Genomic DNA, 18746 nt, shown 5'->3' on the forward strand with positions numbered 1-18746 from the left:
CAGCATTTGTATTATAATGCTACATGCAATCAAAATCCTTGGGTATCGATGAGTATGCTATATAGGAGAATATGTAATCAATCATGGAGGAACTGCATATAGTGTTACCTGGTCGTCACACTTTTGACGAGACCGCTGCCTAAAGCAGCCATTTCGTTGAGGATGGCATCCTTATTCAATGAGACCGTAGCCTTTGACTTCTTGGCTCCATTGGTAGGTCCGTTCGCTTCACCATCATCCTCACTATGAGCCTCAGGCATGCTCGAAAAGCCAAGTAGAACCTTGAATGGTGTCGGCTTCAAAACCGCAGGATTCCAAATTCCAGCAATCTTTTCGCCGCCCAGGGGATCGTAGAACAAGACGCAGACATCACCGTAGATTCTCTGTAACACGATTAGTTTAGGTGATGGGTATCTGAGCTATCGGGCATACCTGAAGATCTCGGAAGAATCGCAATGCCGGATCGAAATCGGCTTTCAAGATAGAGCCATAAATAGGGGGCTCTTGGTTCGGCAAATTCCGGAATTTCATACGGCCCAACCACACACTTTCGTCTGCTTTCAGTCCTTGATATAAGTTTGGCAACACGCCGGGGTCCAGAGTGAGGGTGAAATCGTATTCGTCATAAGGAGGATTGAAAAGTGTCTGCGTTGGATTTCAGAATCAGTTTTACACAACCGAAGAAAAGACGTACCCTCATTTGCAGATTGTCCTTTTCGAAAGAGGCTTCAGCATAATCATGATACGTTTTAGCCAGTTGTGTGATCCGCCGGCATATTAGCGCAGTAGGTGCGTTGTGCCCCCATGCCATACCGTTCAGGTCCTCTTCCGTGGCAATAAACCATGCGCGAGTGGATATGCTTGGATCGGCGGAGCGACATACGCTGAATGCTTCCGAAACAGCATCGCGCTTTTCCTTCGGAAAACCCACGCGGGCACCCTGTTCGGCGTCCTTCGATGAGTACAGTGGCACCATGAGCGGTTCTTGTACCCATTTCCAGGTGCTGAGGATGTGAAGAACCCTCAGGAAACCATTCAATAAGCATGTAGGAGGGGAAAACGGCCCGGGGCATAGGAATAAATGCGCGCAAAGCAGCTCGATCAGCTCAACTGGCACATGGGGGAGCAAGAGATGCGCAGCCAGCCAGCGCTTCGTGAGCCTGACAGTTTGGGAGAACACAGCATACTTGTGGTGTAAAGTCGCAATAGCGCTATGATGTCTCGGTTTATCGATGAAGCGCTCATTGAATCGCTGCAGCACACTTGCAGCCTGTCTGCGCTCTTTGTCGGTCGCTGCACGGTCACCAACGACCCGTTCAAGCAGGGTTCGCTCGCGATTATGATAAATCCTGGCATGGAACGCGATACCGTTCGGCATAATGACTTCAAGAATGCAGTTATCCTCAATCGGGAGGGCAGGTGGAGGATCCAGGACGATGTGGACGACACTGTCAGGGATGCGCGCTTTGAGTTTGGTGGCGATTTCTTCGAAGAAGGCAAGCTTGATCTTCTGGTCAGCGACGAGATCATCCGGCCACCTTGTGGATGCTTCGAATTCCAGAATGATTTCGTGCGCAGGTATATGCCGCAGGCAGTCAGGGAGCGACGCCACACGAGAAGCATCGACCTTCAGAGGTGGAAAGGCGCTCGTGTATCGCAAACCTTCCGTGGCGGCAGTCGCGTTGAGCAAAGAAAGCGGGAATCCTTCGATTGCCTTAAGCTCCTTTACGAGCTGGTCATACGACTGCAACACCGTGCTGAACCCAATCGCGCTCGGTACCTCCCCGGTGATCGCTTGCACAGCACTCCCTGGAAGCTGGATGAATTCATCTAGCATCGGCTGGAAGAGCGTGATGGCACTCTCAGGAATCCTGAAGTGTCGTCCAAGGATGTACACAACCAGTCGAGAAGAGATGTTTGAACGGTCCTCGTGCGACGACGCGTCCCAGACGACAGACTCCTGGATACTCCCATCCTTGAATCGGCGCAATTCAGACTTATCACCCCAGAACTCGCGCCAAGTGGCTGCACCCGCCGTATCGTCTGCGAGAGGACCATGATCTATGAGCCGCGCAAACTGACCGGGGTTGAAAAGGATCCCAATGTCAATTGACGAGTTAGGGATGGGACGGTCCGTGGTAGGGTCCCAGGAGGGAAGGGGAGACTGAAGAATGGTGACGCACTTTGCGCGGGTCGAGAGCCCGCGCTCCACCACTGCCAAGATGGAGTGCACCAAGGCATTGGCTGGCGAAGCATTATCAAGCTGGGCTGGACGCAGGTCGGTGATTGGCAAAGCGCCAGAGATGTCCACCCGAAGGACAGCGTCGAATCTCGTGAGCGGGAGACCTAGATCCCGTAATAAGAGAGCGCCGAAGGCATCCTCGGCCTCTCCATCCAGCACACGCATCGCCAAAGATGCTTCGTGCGACAGTAAGAGGAGCGAGGATCGTGGTACCCCAGACAGGAGATTGCAGCTCCCGCTGGGGTCAACGAATACACATTGATGGTGTTGTGTCCATTCGTCCACGGTGAAGTTGGACTTATTCGAATTGGAAGTGGTACGAGACTTCATGAACACGGGCCTGGCGGGATCCCATGACTGGAGGAAGTCGAGAACACCGCGGAACAGCTGGTAGCTGCTCATCCCCCGTGCAAGGCGTGCCTTCGCGGTCACCCCCAAGGAACGCTTCTCCGGTTCTTCCCAGCCTTGTACACATCCGCCGAGCAGAAGCGCCCACCATGCGCCGCGGCCTTCAAAGCCAAGCACGCTACGCTCTCCCGTGCGGGAGGAACGGTCGAACCCTCTTCTGCTGACCCACGCCCGCAAAAGGGCGAGTGCGTCTCGGTAGGCGGGGATGTCTTGTGTGAATTGGTGAATTGTCACCAGTAAAGGCAATGGCAAGGAGAGGGAGACGAGAAGGGAGTTGTACAGCGGGGTTGGGAGGGAAAAGGCGGAAGCTTGCATGTGGAAGCAGCTTCGAGAGGGAGACAGGTGCGGAATGGAGAAGGGGAAGGCTGAGCCGGAAGGGAAAAGAAGGTGGATGTGAATGGCGAAGTGTGAAGAAAGGGGAGCATCCGGACCTGTGAATTATATTAGCTCCAGTAGATGAGATACAGGAAGATACGCACCATGAGTGGCCTTTAAAACCACCCTGACAAGCCTCTCGTCACCTCCAGGGGCCTCAAATTGAGCCTGTACGTCCAATCCCCCTGCTGATATGGACGCTGCCACAACAGCAGCATAGAATGCGCGCTTAGCCCACGCTCGACCGTTCAGGTAGTCCTTCTTCTCCCACATCTCAGGTGGCATAACGATGCCTAGATCGATCGCCCACCCGTGCTTGCTCTTATTCCCACGGGCGGGAATGGAGAGGGAGGTATTGGTCGCCCAGGAGCCGATTACCTGGACTTCGACCGGAGGGAGGAAGAGGACTTTCCAGTTCACCTCCTGCGCCGGCCGAGGGAAAGGGTAAGGTACTTTTACCCCGTTAAGCTCTGGAAGCCGTTGAGCTTGAAGTGGGTGAGTCGGACGAATCGAGGGGATGCTGAGGAGGTGCGTGCGCAGCTTGTGAAGGAATGCAGTGAGAGCGGGTTTCCTAGATTCAGACGGGCGGAGTGTGGGCAGGAAAGCATCGAGGGAGAGTTTGAATGTGTTCGAATTGAAGAGAAGGGTTGCCTCACGCAGCTGGACAAGGTCTTGTGTAGTGGGGCCACGCTGTCCAGGAGGTGCAGTGAAAACGAGGGCAGAAGGAGCCTGAGCTTCAGAGGTGAACTCGTCGTCAAAGTCGTCCTCATCATCCTCGTCGTCGTCCGCATTTCCGTCTTCATCCTCGTCTTCCTCGCCCTCTTCTATATCAATTCCTTCATCTGTCACCTCCGTGGGCATAATCTCCTCCTGTTCGCCCCCGAAGCCGGTGAATTCTTCATCTTGTTCGACAAGTGCGAGTCTCATCGCCTGACACGGGAGTCAGCGAATGGAACCCGTTGTGCAATGACACATACCTTTCCCTTGCTGCGTCTCTCATCGTCATCTCCTTCGATTCTCTTTCTTTTTGCAGCCGCCATGACTCCCCTTTCCAGTAGGAGAGTATTTGGGTAGTCAGACGAGCACTAACACAGGGGACCCTTGACCCATTTTTTTTTGGTATCCCCGCTTTCGGCTCCGTTCGAAGCTCGGGCCGAGTCACATGACTGGGGACTTCGACTTTCCTGACTCGGCGGCGGTCATTTCCTGAGGGGCGCCCTCTGAACAGTATATAAACATCGCCTCTCGCAGCTCAACTTCATCTTCCACCATTGCTTCTACTCTTTACACCATCTCAAACTCGTAGAAATATAGCCATGATTCCACGAATAGCAGCCTGAGGCCTACTCTTCTCTCCGGTTATCTCGGCACCATTGACCATAACGACAGCACACACCCATTCACAGTCAATTCAACCTTGACTCATATTTGTGGTCATTTCAACTATCGCATCGTCGACTTTACGAAGTGAAAGCAACACATCCGTAAACTGCATTTTACTCACGTCTTCAAGCACCTCCTCAACCCTACCTCCATCTCAACCACCAATGTTCGGCGAAGACACGTCCGAATCTCCAAGGCAACCGTCACCGTGGCTCGCACTCTCTCCTTCCCTTTCCTCCAACTCTCCCTCTCCACACCTCCGCCCTGCTTCCACATCCCCTCAGATCGACCCATTAGACCTCAATGCCGCACTCGGCGCCTTCAGTGACAAGCTGAGCCAAAGCCTGAGCAGCTCGTTCAGCTCCTTGAGCCTTGCGCCTGCTGGTGACGACGACGACGGGATAGGCGTAGGGAGGAGAAGAAGCTCTGGAGTTGTGGGGGCTGAGGGAATCGTCATGCCACGCTTGGTACCGGAAGTCGAGGAAGGGAATATCGAGTACAAGGCGCGCCTTCGTTTTGCTATGGTTCGCTCTCTGGTCCATGTTCTGACAGAAGGATAGCTTAAGCTCATCGCCCCGACGCCTGATCGTTTCGCCCGACTCGTCACACAGCTCAAATGGCGCCTCCTGGAAGGCGGCGGACAAGCTATCTATGAGATCGGTGTAGCGGACTCTGGCCAGCTCGTAGGGCTTACACAGACCGAATTGGAAGAATCTCTCGAGACGTTGGAGCGCATGGCCGACGAACTCGGTGCCACGGTCTTGATTTCGAGAGCAATCGAGGTCCCCGTGCTTATGGGCAGGATTGAGGGCGCAGGAAGGGTACGGGCCGTGCAGAGTCCTTCACCCTCTGCGGCAGCTGGGACGGACAATATGAAGTTGCAAATGAAGAGGCAGGGAAAGTATAATCATCCTCTGGGGCGCGAATGGGAGTCTGGCACGACCGGCAGCAATATTTCACTCCTTAGCGAGAAAGCAGCAATCGGACCCGGAAACAAGAGAGACAGGAAGCTGGCGATAAAGCTGAAAAAGCGAGAGACTCTTGCCGGAAGTCATCCTGGGCCCCGTCCTGCGTCTGTTCCTATTCCTGGTACAGGCGCAGTGGGGCAGCGCTCGCCCCTTTCAGACAGTGCCACCCTCCCGGATGAAGACTCCGCCAGCTCCGGCTCAGACACCGCTTCCACTGCCTCTGCCGTATCTAACGCTCAACCATCATCTGCAGCTCTCACAATCACATCGAACCAGACTGTTGAATCCCTGCCAGCGAGGACGAAAGCGAGACAGATATCACAACCTAGAGGTGACCCGCTGCTTAAGGCCATGGCGAAAAGGATGAAGAGAGATGCGGTGAGGGAGAGGGGGAAGGGGTTGTTAGTACCACCTTTCGGGCCTCAGACGAGTGTGGGTGGTGGTGTCGGGTTTACTGTTGCTCGGATGAAGGGAGTCAAGGCGGAAGGAGCTGTCGATTCTGGGTTGGCGGCACCCGCTATGCCGCTTGCCCCCATTGGCATGTCACTCACATCTCGGATTGGAGGCGAGGATTCGAAGAAGTGCGAACTGACAGACCAAAAAGCCATCAACCCACCTTATGACCAGGAGTGGAACGGACCAACCGAGAACGACAACGCAGACGACGATACGGACTCAGACGAACACGAGCAAACCCGTTGGATCGTTGAAGTGCAAGTGCTGCGGAAAATGGACGCAGATGCGGGAGAGGGCTTCCTCGACTTCGAGGGCTTCGGTCTGGAGTAACTCCTGAGCCTAGCTGCTGTGGCTGTTTGTAGATTGAAGATGCGGTAGACGTTGGGGATGGACTGTCCAGACCGCTGTAGTACCACGAAAATGTACTGTCCAACATTGTTGTATAAGGGTACGCCTGCAATAATCACCTCTGTGTATCTTGATTTCATGAAGCAAGAGATACTTTTAGGGAGAAGGGCGTGAGAGACGCTCCCAGATCTCGGCCCCCGCATTTGCCATTACTCTTCGGACGGCTTGCTCGCCTCCTGTGCGATCCTCTTGCCCATTCGAATCCGATCCGCAAACGGGCCGTCCTGCGTCCGCACTCTCACTCAGTCCGGATGCTAGAGGCAATTCCCCGAGAACAGGGACATTCAATCGAGCAGCCGTTTCGTAAAATCCTTTTGACGACCCGAAGAGGTAGTGCTTGTCGCTGCAGTTGGGACAGGTGAAGTAGGCATAGTTGAGGAGGATGCCTAGAATCTGGTGAAGAGTTGAATGCCGCGATTGTGGTAGAAAGATCAGGAGTCTCACTGGGATATGAACTTTGCGAAACATTGCAATCCCCTTGCGAGTATCGGCCAGGGAGAGCTGTTGCGGGGTGGTGACAATCACCGCTCCTGACCTAATGCTTGAGCATGCTTCTGTAATTATATAGAGTGATGCTCGAAACGCACCGTCTACGCTCACTAATTCGCCCAGTGTTAGTTGAACATCTCCAGTCCCCGGTGGCATGTCAATAACGAGGAGATCCAACGGTTTGGCCTCCTCTGTAACCTATTTAGTGAAGAGAGACAAACTGTCTTGGACAAAGCACTGCACCTGCTCGCCAATCCACGTCAAACAGCAATTGCTGGACTGCTTTTTGTACCATAGCACCTCTCCATACTATAGCTACATCTGATTCATCGGTTGATGCTGGAGTCACAAGGAACCCCATGGACGTCGCGTAGATTCCTTGAGATCGAAAGGGGAGCAGCTTTTTGGCTAATAACACCACCTTCAGCACCTGTAACGTTCGACCGCGCAGTCCTGAACAAACCAGCTGACAGATACGGTTGACCAGCACCTTCTAGTCCAAGTAACTTTGGAACAGAGGGGCCGAAGATATCAAGGTCCAGCAGGCCGATTCTTGCGGGCCTTGTTGGTGTAGACAAGGCATTTTGAAAGGTTAAGGCAAGATTTGCTGAGATGGACACGATAAGCGGCATCCAAGTTATGCGACCGCAAATGATTGACCAGCGACAGTACTCTTTCCCACACCACCCTTGGCACTAGAAACTCCGATGACCCGAGAGACGTGAGGAATTTTACGCTTTCCAGTCACCGTCTCCGACGTAGATTCGGGGATTCCCTAAGTCCAGACATGTGATCTCCCTTCAAAAGGAGAACAAGACAGACTCACAAGCGGATTATGATTGAGACATGTTGCAGATGTCCAAACAGACCTTCCATACAGGATGCGACTTATGAGAGGGGTTCGATACAGCCGCATGTAAAAGGAGGTGCATGAGGTGAAATGAGCGCTTGGTTGATGGGCGAAGGTGGGAGCTAATTAATTTTGTTCCGCTTTTTCAGTCTCTATAGGAAACCTGGCTAATCTCAAGCAAAGTCTTGTGATCTCACGGCGTTGTCACATGGTGGTCATCACAGAAGTACATGATTTCTAGCAGAAAGTACGCCGATACAAATGATTCGCTATTCTGGTCTTCCGCTCCCCTCAGTCCACCCAGCGCTGGACGACTACACTGTTGAGTAAACCAGCGTCTTTGATAGTCTGAGATTCATCCTCCAAGACGCGAGTAGGGAAAGTCGTCTGAATATTGTAGGCACGCGCTGCATTCTCCGGGCGAGACCTGATGCGCATGATGAGCCACACGAGATTTCCCAGACAGAGAAAGCACCCTTACGCGTTGATGAATCTGCGAATGTCTCCCACTGTATGAGTATGATTCATGCGACAGACGAGTCTAATGCAGTCCATTAATGGTTGGTTCGGTGTAAATGATGATTCAGCTCACCTTGTGCCATCAGCAAGCCTGATCTGCACGCTGGTGTTCGGTTCATCCATGTTCACTTCAAAACTTGGGGGTGCAGCTGCAGGGTTGGAGGTGGTCGCGGGTGGGCTGGCTGGAGGACGTGCTACAGACGTGCCAGGAAAGGTGCCAGGCATGAGAATGCCACCTGAAGTTGGTGCACTGGCCCCAGCAATCTGGGGGGTGGGAGCACCAAGTCGATGACCGGAACCACCGAAAGGGCGCGGCGCGGGTGGCGTGTAGTGCTCATCGGTACGGCGAGAGACACGAACTGCGACGGGCTGACCGATACGAACATTCAATATCTGAGGCGGTGCATGTCCAGCATTGATATCTTCAAGCATCTGCGCATTCGCTGGGTCGTCATACCGGTACAGCGGCCCATCGTCTACGCTGAAACCTTCCTGCCAAAAGGTGAGCTCTCTGACGACACGCTGCGCTTCGAATTCGTCTTCAGATTCGGTGTTCGGGTTCCCCGTTGAGTCAGGAACAAAGTGGCTTTCTACTTCGTCCGAGCCGAGGGTATACCCACCGCCATGGAATCCCCCAGCATCAGGTTCCTGAGGTATGCTGGGTTCGATATGATTAGGGCCAGTGCTAGATCGGCTGGGAGGACCCCGGTCAGATTGTGGCATAATAGTGCACACAGCTGCCCACTCACTCCCCTGCCTTCTTGATGATATCCCTAATAATGCGATCCGCACCCCTGCGTTGCCTGGCACTATCCGGTGCTTCTACTGCAAGACCGCTTTGCATCATGTCAGCTATAACGGTTGCACCGTTCAAAAGAACAGGGCCGTACCTCCGATCACCTCCGGTGAACCACTGTTGGGGCTGATCTGGCCCTTCATCTCCATCTTCACCCGACGCCTGAGGGATCCTAGCAGGATTGGATCCGGTACCCATGTTACGCAGGCTCATAATGCGCCCAGCACCCGAGGGAGCAGCAGAGCGAGAGCTAGTAGCATGGTGTCAACGTGGAGCTAAGCGGGGTTTAGAGGTGTACTCGCCTCGACTGACCGATCCTACCAACACGTGGGTTGTCACCGGCAGCAGCGCGGGCGGCCCACTCAGGCGGTAAATCTTCAGTAGGTTTATCTCCTCCGAGTGTTGACATGATCGTAACAAGTAGAAAGAGAAGGCAGAACTAGACAGGTTTGTGGGTGTATGCGCCTCCCGAAAGAAGGGGTGACGCAACGCGCAAAGGGACACTCTTTATGCGGAGACGGATGCATTTCATACGGCGCCGTCTTCTTCTTCCTCTTGCCCAACACTAATTTCCGAGTACCGTTTCATTATTCGAAGGATCGTATCACTTACCATGTGTATGCGCCCTTTAAGCATAATAAAAAATGAGGTACCGGAGGATCAATCTTGCACAGGGGAGGGATTCCGGACCATGGTTTCCCACTCCTCCTTTATGGTCTCAACCATGTTGTGATTGAAGAATACCATGTCAAATGATACGTCATTTTCTCAAGACTCATTGTACAATTTTAGAGCATTATTTCCACTCCACAACTCACCACTGGCTTGATCATGTTGTGTTCTTAGCTCTCTGCTTTATTACATACGGCATTCTTTCCCATGACTCCTAATCATTCTAATTTTATATATGTTCGTTCGCGAGTAAAACCATCCGCATTAGCGCGCCGTTTGACACAGTGCTCAAGAGGAAGTCAGCAAAGGTGGGCCTCGAGTACAAACCGGGTCATGAAATGGCAACCGGTCATTATCAAAGAGTTCGCCCTTCGTTATCGGTGGAACCTGGTGCCTCGGGAAACCCGTATCATGTCGGGCCGATCCAGCAATGCTTCGACTATTCTCGAGTCTGTGATCGTCGCCTGCATCGGAATGATGTTTGCGGCGTTGTGCTCCAGCCTGGTCGTATTATGTGCGGACCCTGCGAGCGTGAAAATGAAAAATCCTCCCCCCTCGTCCTCAGTCTACGACTTCCAGGTAACCTTGCACCAACAACATCTCTACATCTCCGCGTCGTACCAAATATCGTCCTCCCTTCCTGAAATCGACCACGCCAGCTTCCGTGATGACTTCGCCAACTTCCTTCACAACCCGAACGTTGACCCACATCCCTTTCGGTGGTTCGTCGACAGCTGCCGCTATGTCCAACACGTCGATAAATTCAGCTCGGTAATTCATAAATATTTGAGCGTAGGTACGAATGAATGTAAGCTCAGATGACGAGAGCAACGGTCGTATGGTTGGTAGTAAATGGGTAACGGAAAGATGAGCACGGTGAAGCATTGATCGTAGCATGTTGAGTCGATGGGCGTGGTAGACTAGCAGCACGCGCTTCAGTCGCCGTATCTGAAGATGATGGTGCGTCGACGTGAACATGACCGCTGGAGGAGGCGTCGGCGAAGGGGTGAGTTCGTCACCCGGTGGTGCTGCACTTCGCAGTGAATGAACGAGATGCGCATGGATTGTGTGGATTTGGCGAATAATTGTTGTGACAACAGCGGCATTGTACGGCACCAGCGTGTCTGTTTGAGTTGATCGTCGACATTCTAATAAGAGCGCCTGTGCTGGATCGGTGGACATTGTCGTAGACAGAACAAGTGCGCCAACGGACGCGTCAGAACTTCTCTGGGACGCGACGCGTTTGGCTTACGACCATACAACCGCATGGTGAGGTAAGGGTTTGATTACTTCCGCGCATCCCTCCGAAAAGGGGATGGAATTTGCGTTGTTTCAGTTCTAATATCTTAACGTCCCACCTTTTACACGATGGCGACTCCAGAGACCGATAGCACAGCGCCGGCTGCGTCCTCACCAGTGCGCCTCACCAGCATTCCTGCGATCAAGAATGCCCCTTTCCCAGCAGAGGGTAATGGGTACTTCTCTAACGAGTTCCTTGCTTTCATCGTGCTCGCCATTCCATGGGTCGTAAAACGATCTTTGCCGCTTGTCAACTACGGTGGGTGGACAACCTATTGGATTATGGTCATCATTTTGGGCGTTCCCATCACTGTATCGTACTGGCAGCTTGCGAGCATGTTCGGTTCCCGGCTGAATAACAAACTCGCTTTCCCCGGACGCCCGATCGAGGACTACATCGAAATCAAGGACCAGGCCTTGAAGAAAGAATACCACGGTAACAACAAAATTCCCATCCAGGTTTTCCACGATGCGTACTTTGATGGAAAGATCGAATTCAAGGGTGCGTAACTTTTCAACTCGAGAGGACCAATCGCTGACCTTCTGGGGAAGGTGACCCACTGGATGTGCTTGAGTGGCGTCACGACTGGGCGAAGTTCACCTTCACCCCCGAGCTCTGGAAATATTTCTTCACACACTTCCTTCCCGAGGTCATCGTTCATTCCCAGAGCCAGGATGAGGAGCAGGTCCGCGACCATTATGACAGTGCGTAAACTGATCCCGCACTGAGAGTGTTAGCTCACGAGGACACAGGGGGCGATGACTTCTATGAATGGTAATCATTCCTCCGCAGCCTGATCAAGTGTGTGCTGATATCTTTCAAGGTTCCTTGGTCCGCGCATGGTCTACACTTCAGGCGTTGTGACGGACATCACCCGCGAGGAAACTCTGGAGGAACTGCAGGATAACAAGCTCACATTAGTGTGCGAGAAACTGGATCTTAAAGAGACGGACAGGCTTCTTGATATCGGCTGCGGGTGGGGCACTCTCGCCGCCTTCGCCTCGAAGAACTATGGTTGCGATGCGACCGGCATTACTCTTGGCAGGAACCAGACCGCGTTTGGTAACAAGCGTATTAGCGAGAATGGTGTCTCCCCCGAGAAGGCCCGTATCCTGTGCATGGACTATCGCGAAATCCCGAACACCCCGGGGCATTATACCAAGATCGTATCGCTCGAAATGGCTGAGGTACGTTTTCTTCGGTAATCCCAGGTCGTCGCTCACCGGAACATAGCATGTCGGTATCCGTCGTTACGGGGCGTTCCTCCGCCAGGTGTATGATCTTCTTGATGATGATGGCCTATTTGTCCTCCAAGTTGCAGGATTCCGACCGAGGTGGCAATACGAGGATCTCATTTGGTAAGTGTCCTCCAAACCTGCTCTTGTTAGCACTGAAGCGTAGCCAGGGGGCTCTTCATGAACAAATACGTTTTCCCTGGTGCTGATGCCAGCATTCCGTTGAACTGGGTGCTGAAGGAGGTGAGGATACCGTGACAATACATTCCACGGCAATTAACCGAAGGTCATGGGAACAGGTCGAAAAGGTCGGGTTTGAAGTCAAGAGCATCGATGTTCTTGGCGTTCACTACTCTGCGACTCTCTGGCGGTGGTACAAAAACTGGCTTTCGAACGAAGAGAAGGTGCTCGGCAAGTACGGAGACAGGTACGGGTCCCCGAGATAGCCAGTAGTACGGGCACGTTGCTAAAATGACCAACGCATATAGGTGGAACCGGATTTGGAAATACTTCCTGGCATCCGCGGTTATCGCGTCTCGGTACGTCGTGGATAATATTGGGCATTGCCAAGAGGATTCGAGAACTGATGCCCCTATGTTTGATTCTATGCAGTCAAGGATCCGCGTCCGTGTTCCAAATCACGTTACACAAGAACTTGAACGCGTTCCATCGGATCGAGGGTGTGCCAAGCCACACGTCTTTACATTTCAAGCCCAGGAAGCCTATTCAGTGAGTGATAAGTGGACGCCACAAAATGATGCTGATGAAAATTGGGTTTCAGGACGGTCGTGTGACATGGCAAAGATCAGCCTTTGAATCTTCCCAAAAGATAGAGTAAATGATGATAATGAACATTGTTTGAACTCTTGATGAACGCCCCTCTTGGGCGGAGCCTCTCACATTGGCGCTCGAGAAAGGAATACGGATTGGACCGGACGTTGTGCCGAGGCGCGCTAATCAGGGCCACCGGAGCTTGCACGTGTGGAGAGGGTCGGATAGACCCTGACTCACAAGGAAAGGAAGCAAAAGGAGGCATCCGGAAGTAAAGAGGGTCGAGGCTACCACCACATGGTACGTCATTACCATATGGAAGCGACGCCCCCTGGCCGAACTCATCCGTCTGCGATACATATTTGTCCGATGCGCCGCAAGACCGGGGCCCTCTTATCCCCTTTTCTTGTGTGTTCTCTTGTATTCACGAACCCATCACGAACCGAAGTAGAACAGAGAAATATACCGCGAGGGATAAGAAACGTGAACGCTTGGCAAGACCGTGATTAACCCGCACTCAGACATATGAAATACGGGAAACAGTACGAGCGGATTCTCAGAGAGTCTTCTTTCCCTCCAGAGTGGACAGCCAGTGCGATTGAATATGGTCAGGTAAGCATGCACAGCTCATCCCCACGTCCCATGCCGCCGGCGTATATTACACGACGCGCCGTTCGATCCCTTCACATGCGCAGGAATGATGCTGACAACATACGTCCCTTCACCGCAGCTCAAGAAGTTAATCAAGAACGTCGTCGATGAGCTTCAGTCTGTGGGGTTGAGTCCGGAGGTCCTCCATGAGCTCCTCGAGCGGTCAAATAGAGCAGCACCTCCAAAACCATCCAGGAGTGCCTCGCCAGCACGGATAGAGGTATGAAACGCTTACGCCCCAGCTGGAACCCGGTTGCTGAGTCCCACCTCAGGAACTTCCAGACTCACCCACAAGGGATAGGGGGAAGGAGGGTAGCAGTTTGTCTAACAATGGCGCTACTCCTCACGCACGCAAAGGCAGGAGACGAAGTATGGCCTCATATGAGATAGATGGTGCGTGTTCAATCATCATTTGGGTTGAGCAGCACCTGATCCTGGATGCTAGGCCCTAACAACGATCATTTCACCAGTCGATTACGGCTGCAGCTTCGACGGCTTTCATCTGGAACATTATCTCCCACAGAAATGCGACAGTTCAGGCAGTCCGTTGGCAGCCCACCGACAGATGCCACTGGTGACACAACCGATACCGAAGGCACCGGTGAAGGTACCAATCTGGCTACGGCCGCCGCTGCCGCCCAATTGACGAAGAAGGGATCGCCACCTTTGGTGTCGTCGTCGTCACAGTACGAGGCAGATAATCCCCTGTGGGCTTTACAACGAGGATCCGGCGATTTGGGAACGGTAGAATCTGCTGTGAGACGGATTCAGGAGATGGAGAGTGCGGTCGAAGAGGTGCGCTGGGTCATCACTCCGCAAGATCTCGTCGTGACAAGTCAACAGGATGATGATGACGAGGATATTCCTCCACTGAACGGAGTCGTGGTCACCCCACATCCGACAAAACATCCACACGGGGTAAACATCATACACGACGAACATCATCCAGACGACTTGGTTATTGAGCTGCCTTCGGACACGATGTTCTTTCAAATGTTTTCCCAGGCGCTTCGCTCCCTGGAACATCTCGCTTCTGTCCTCAAAGATCAGTTCACTCAGGACGTCATAGACCTTGCTCAGACAATCAGCGATGCGTGTCGGCCGACTCGGCGGGGTAAACGTGACTTAGCCATATGGCGTGAGATTTTCAGCCTCTGGATAGAGGCTCAAATCTTCGAGAATGTGTCGGAGCGACATAGGGGAGAACGAAGCGTTGAAGAGACGGAGATCAGATTGAAAGCCTTTGCCGCCGAACTCGTCAAGCGACGTCTTGATTCACGGAGAATGAAGAGCATTCAGTGCAGGAAGGCATTTGATCGGTTCATGCAATTAAACGTCATGCTACTAGATCTTAAGAAGGTCGGTAGCCCGCATTGACCGGGTGACCAAAGTCTGACCCTTCGCCGCAGTTCCAAAAGGCAAATGCCGAAGCCGCCCGCAAGATTCTGAAGAAACACGACAAACGAACCGCTTTGAAGGGGACATCCGAGTATGCTGCGCTTGTCAGATCTTCTGTACCTCAGGACGACTCGTCTCCATTGCTCATCGCACCCTGGTTGACAAAAACCACTTTGCCCCATGTGCTTCTCACCGCGCTCACGGAGAAACTACTGCCTGTCATACCCCAAATTGAGGACTATTCCTGTGCGATATGTAAGTACCCAACGATTTCTGGATGAGGCAGGACTCACCATATGATCAGGTACCTCAATTGCTTTCAAGCCTATTCGTTTAGACTGTGGTCACTTATTTTGTGTTCGGTTTGTCTGTTCCTCGTTTGCTATTGCACAACCTCATGTCTCGATTCAGCTGCTTGGTGAAAATGCAGAAAAGGGGACAGGACGATTGTCCTCTATGTCGGGCACCTGTCGTGCTCAAGGCTAACGGAGGTAAGACAAACGCTGCATGAAGCAAAAGGATCGCTCATATCTTGTTAGACAACGTTGATTGGGCCCTTCTTCGGTTCATGCAGGAGTGGTTCCCGGGGGAAACTAAGGTAAAGGATGCGGCCAACCAGCGGGAATCTGGTGAAGAACAGCTAGAAGCCATGGGGCTTAATGGGAAATGCTTGGTTATGTGATCATATCAGCGGTTACCCGGATCTGATCAGTTTGTGTGCTTGTCACGATGATTTGTTCTTGATGACCAACTATATCCTAATATCGTATAATCAATGCGCAAGTTGACAAACCAGCATACCGAACTTCGTGAACCCGCGACAAACACAAAGACGACTGACCGGGCGACGTGGCTGGGTAAGCAGCAGCAGTAGCACTTGTTCGTCCACTGCCCGCATCTTATTTATTGGACACGCATTACGCAAGCAAGAAAGGCGAAAGAAAAGAGTTCAGACTGGGGAACGGGAAGGCTCGGAGGGGATAGAACTTCCTTACCTCCGACTTAATTCTTGCATACCTCCGATATTTCCAGGCTTCTGTTGGTGGCGGTGCCTTTTGCTTCCTTAATCCCTGTGATAGTGTGACGGCATTCCAGGGCTCCCAAATCCTACCATCATCCTAGCACGGTGAGGGGGGAAACGACGACGAGGAGGGAAGGTTGTCTCTAGTTGCATCGACTAATACTACTAGCTATACTATTTAATGCTGGTTCTTCCCTCCACCGTGCGGTCTGTCGACTCCCTGTCATCAATAACTAGTGATATCCGATCCTCAATCGCCGTCTCACCGGTCTCAACCTTGCTGCTTTGCCTCAAGCAGGGGGAAGAGGAGGTGGGGGTTGGGGAAAGAGTTGGGAGAAAGCGCCATGGGGGGAACGGGGGGTTTATAAGGCTTCTTCAATGCTTCTAGACGCGCTCCGATCGAGGGAAATCAACCGATGCTCTCAGACAGTAAACAGACGCGTTCGATCTTAGGCACCTCTTCAATCCCTCCTCCGCCTCCTCTACGTTCCCTTCCCCACACTCATACGCATTAATCGTGTATTCTTCATTCCTTGTATAGACGCGACAGCTCCCCTTCTTCGCTGGAGAGGGCAGTGAGCTAGTCCTGGCGTATCCACCCACACTCCTCGCCGTCCTCCTACCGCCGTCCTCCTACCGCCGTCTCCCCCCCTCCCCCCAACCTCCCGGCACACTATCCACATCCCCTCTGCACTCTGCACTCTATTCACTCCCCCCCCCAAAAAAAAACTCTAGCGATGGTACGTGACACCCTTCCTCTCATCTTTGGATGGTTGCCTGACATGATCTTGTCGAAGATACTAGAGGGTGTCCCCTCCATAACAACGAATGAAGATACACCGACTCGACCATGCTCCCATGTTTAGAAACTATAGCTACGTCGTCTCTTCGTCTCTTCATATCGCGCATCCTGAATAATCTCTCAAACAGGGCCGCTTTCTTTGTCTGGATGATCCGGCATCTATTGATCATCTTCGGATTCAGTCTGTCATCAGCCCATATAGCCAGTCAAGACCGCTCGACATCCGTCCCACATCCTCCACTCTCGACTCCTCAAACCAAGCCCAATTGTACGACATACCTCGAAAATGATGGACCTTCCCCCAGTCAGCACTTCTTCACCCGCACTACGTCCTGACAATGTCTTCTTACATCCACATCCAAATTCGTTCTTTCTCGCAACGGCCCATCGACTCGTCCATGCTCCACTAATGGTGCGCAACTTCTTCTCCACACGTTGACCTACATAACTCACATTCTTCTCTCAACGATGCGCCACTACGTCACCTCCGGACAAGGTCAAGACAGGCCAACACTCACTCGTCCTCCCATACGACACATCTGGTGGCAGCACATTCACACCCAAACCCCGATTCTGAACGATCAAAGCAGTGACTCTTAGTGACTCTTAGTAGGAACTAGCAAGAGTACTGTTTGAGCCTTTCGAGCCTTGGTCTTTCCTTCCTCTGGTCTGCGTTACAGTTCGTCTCTGCCCTCCCTCATCTTGCGTGTTCTCACCTGTCTGTCTTGATTAGGTATCATCTCACAACTTGACCTCTTCCCTCAACGGACGCGAATGCGGATGGATGTCTTGTTCAGCAATACGGTGTGTTCACACTTCGCATCCCTGCTTGGTGTCAACAATTTTCTCACAGGTCGGTTACCGCGTCATGGCAAGACCTCTACCTTCATTCTTTACGGATATGTATAAGCATGGTCCACCGACGTTGAGTTGCTAGTTCCACATATTGCGCCGGAACTTCACAGCCATGATCGCCATCGCTGACATTCACGTACTATCCCAATCACGGAGATGAGCCTCGTATCTAAGAAGCGGGCTTTGTCCAACCTGGTGCATGTGCATGTGAGATGCCCAGCACTTGTGCTACCGCAACTCATCTACCACAGTCGCGTCTTTCTACCGGGCTGGTCGCAGCGCATTTGTCGGCCACTGGCAGAAGACCGGAATGCGAGGCGACGCTCGACGGTATTTATCCACAAATTCAACGAGTGTGCCTGTGTGACTAATTAATTACCTTGGTAGAGCTTACTCGGTGGAAGCTCTCCGCACCCTTCTCAACCTCCGTCTGCTTCAACTTCCGCACTAGCCCCACACCTTCATCTCCGCACTCCCCTCCTGTAACTACGCATGCTATGCTGTTCCACGTCCAGGGCGGCATCTGCCACCTCACACCGCTATTCCTGACCCTCCTCTCAGGGCCCGGTCACTGTCTCCCCACATACCCTTCCGCAGCATGCTTCGCAAACCTCGCAAGGCCCAACAACTCTCTCGCGCACGATCGGTGGTAGGGCCCTCTCCTCCCCCGTTTCCATGGAAGGAAAAGGGGCCCGAGTAACTGTTGCTGCAGCCCAACAAGTTCTCCTTGTGTGAGTACTTCATCATCCGCCCACACCAAAGTGCATGATTGAGCACAGGGGGCGACTTGCCTCGGCTCAAGCAGTTGTTCTCCTACTAGTTATTGTCGCCATCCTTGTCAGCAGGGCAATCTCGATCAAGGCCTTCGACTTGGGCGCGATTCTCTTTTGGCTGTGATCTCACCTCGTGACTCTTGACCCAAGGTTGCGTTGCTATACATCGCGCATGTTTTCCAAGTACTGGCTGCCAACCCCCCCCCGTCCCCCCGAGGGGGGGTTCGTTCTCTCCTCACACGCCTCGATGTCGCATTCCTGCAATTCGATCCTACTCTTCTTTTTATCTACCACCTCTCCGCTGTTCCCCCGCTGATGGTCTAATCCTCCTATTCAACAACGTAACTTCCGTCTTTCAGCCCTGGAAACTGGCC

The 18746-nt window shown here is 52.7% G+C and overlaps 7 protein-coding genes across 7 annotated transcripts; 3 read left to right on the plus strand and 4 right to left on the minus strand.

Annotated features, from left to right (window-relative positions):
• Positions 1-56: 56 nt before the first annotated feature.
• On the minus strand, positions 57-3886 carry DACRYDRAFT_82071 (Nrap protein; the record flags this gene model as incomplete). The annotated part of the gene is made up of 4 exons (XM_040776550.1): positions 57-383; positions 433-645; positions 695-3081; positions 3130-3886. 4 exons carry the CDS (start codon positions 3884-3886, stop codon positions 105-107), a joined length of 3636 nt encoding a protein of 1211 aa, XP_040626548.1. The 3' UTR covers positions 57-104.
• A 724-nt stretch (positions 3887-4610) lies between these two features.
• On the minus strand, positions 4611-7661 carry DACRYDRAFT_95970 (P-loop containing nucleoside triphosphate hydrolase protein; the record flags this gene model as incomplete). Its single annotated transcript, XM_040777335.1, has 9 exons — positions 4611-4909; positions 4967-6633; positions 6685-6770; positions 6828-6920; positions 6973-7137; positions 7214-7281; positions 7306-7336; positions 7390-7504; positions 7638-7661. 8 exons carry the CDS (start codon positions 7659-7661, stop codon positions 6337-6339), a joined length of 879 nt encoding a protein of 292 aa, XP_040626549.1. The 3' UTR covers positions 4611-4909; positions 4967-6336.
• Positions 7662-7870: 209 nt separating this feature from the next.
• DACRYDRAFT_55843 (SEP-domain-containing protein) lies at positions 7871-9092 on the minus strand (the record flags this gene model as incomplete). The annotated part of the gene is made up of 5 exons (XM_040775347.1): positions 7871-8006; positions 8061-8120; positions 8172-8783; positions 8848-8934; positions 8989-9092. 5 exons carry the CDS (start codon positions 9090-9092, stop codon positions 7871-7873), a joined length of 999 nt encoding a protein of 332 aa, XP_040626550.1.
• Positions 9093-10127: 1035 nt separating this feature from the next.
• On the minus strand, positions 10128-10748 carry DACRYDRAFT_55558 (uncharacterized protein; the record flags this gene model as incomplete). Its single annotated transcript, XM_040775334.1, has 1 exon — positions 10128-10748. One exon carries the CDS (start codon positions 10746-10748, stop codon positions 10128-10130), a length of 621 nt encoding a protein of 206 aa, XP_040626551.1.
• Positions 10749-10881: 133 nt separating this feature from the next.
• DACRYDRAFT_23716 (S-adenosyl-L-methionine-dependent methyltransferase) lies at positions 10882-12924 on the plus strand. Its single transcript, XM_040773358.1, has 10 exons — positions 10882-11367; positions 11418-11570; positions 11619-11640; positions 11690-12053; positions 12100-12224; positions 12272-12344; positions 12401-12528; positions 12590-12640; positions 12714-12830; positions 12883-12924. The coding sequence occupies exons 1-10, from the start codon at positions 10935-10937 to the stop codon at positions 12893-12895; spliced, it is 1479 nt and encodes a 492-aa protein (XP_040626552.1). The 5' UTR covers positions 10882-10934; the 3' UTR covers positions 12896-12924.
• A 1373-nt stretch (positions 12925-14297) lies between these two features.
• DACRYDRAFT_55559 (uncharacterized protein) lies at positions 14298-15603 on the plus strand (the record flags this gene model as incomplete). Its single annotated transcript, XM_040775335.1, has 5 exons — positions 14298-14882; positions 14933-15176; positions 15226-15283; positions 15333-15412; positions 15461-15603. The coding sequence occupies 5 exons, from the start codon at positions 14298-14300 to the stop codon at positions 15601-15603; spliced, it is 1110 nt and encodes a 369-aa protein (XP_040626553.1).
• Positions 15604-17755: 2152 nt separating this feature from the next.
• On the plus strand, positions 17756-18252 carry DACRYDRAFT_109761 (uncharacterized protein; the record flags this gene model as incomplete). The annotated part of the gene is made up of 3 exons (XM_040768937.1): positions 17756-17800; positions 17851-17929; positions 17987-18252. 3 exons carry the CDS (start codon positions 17756-17758, stop codon positions 18250-18252), a joined length of 390 nt encoding a protein of 129 aa, XP_040626554.1.
• Positions 18253-18746: the final 494 nt, after the last annotated feature.

The sequence above is a fragment of the Dacryopinax primogenitus genome (genome assembly GCF_000292625.1).
Source record: "Dacryopinax primogenitus strain DJM-731 SS1 chromosome Unknown DACRYscaffold_15, whole genome shotgun sequence".
NCBI classification, from domain to species: domain Eukaryota; kingdom Fungi; phylum Basidiomycota; class Dacrymycetes; order Dacrymycetales; family Dacrymycetaceae; genus Dacryopinax; species Dacryopinax primogenitus.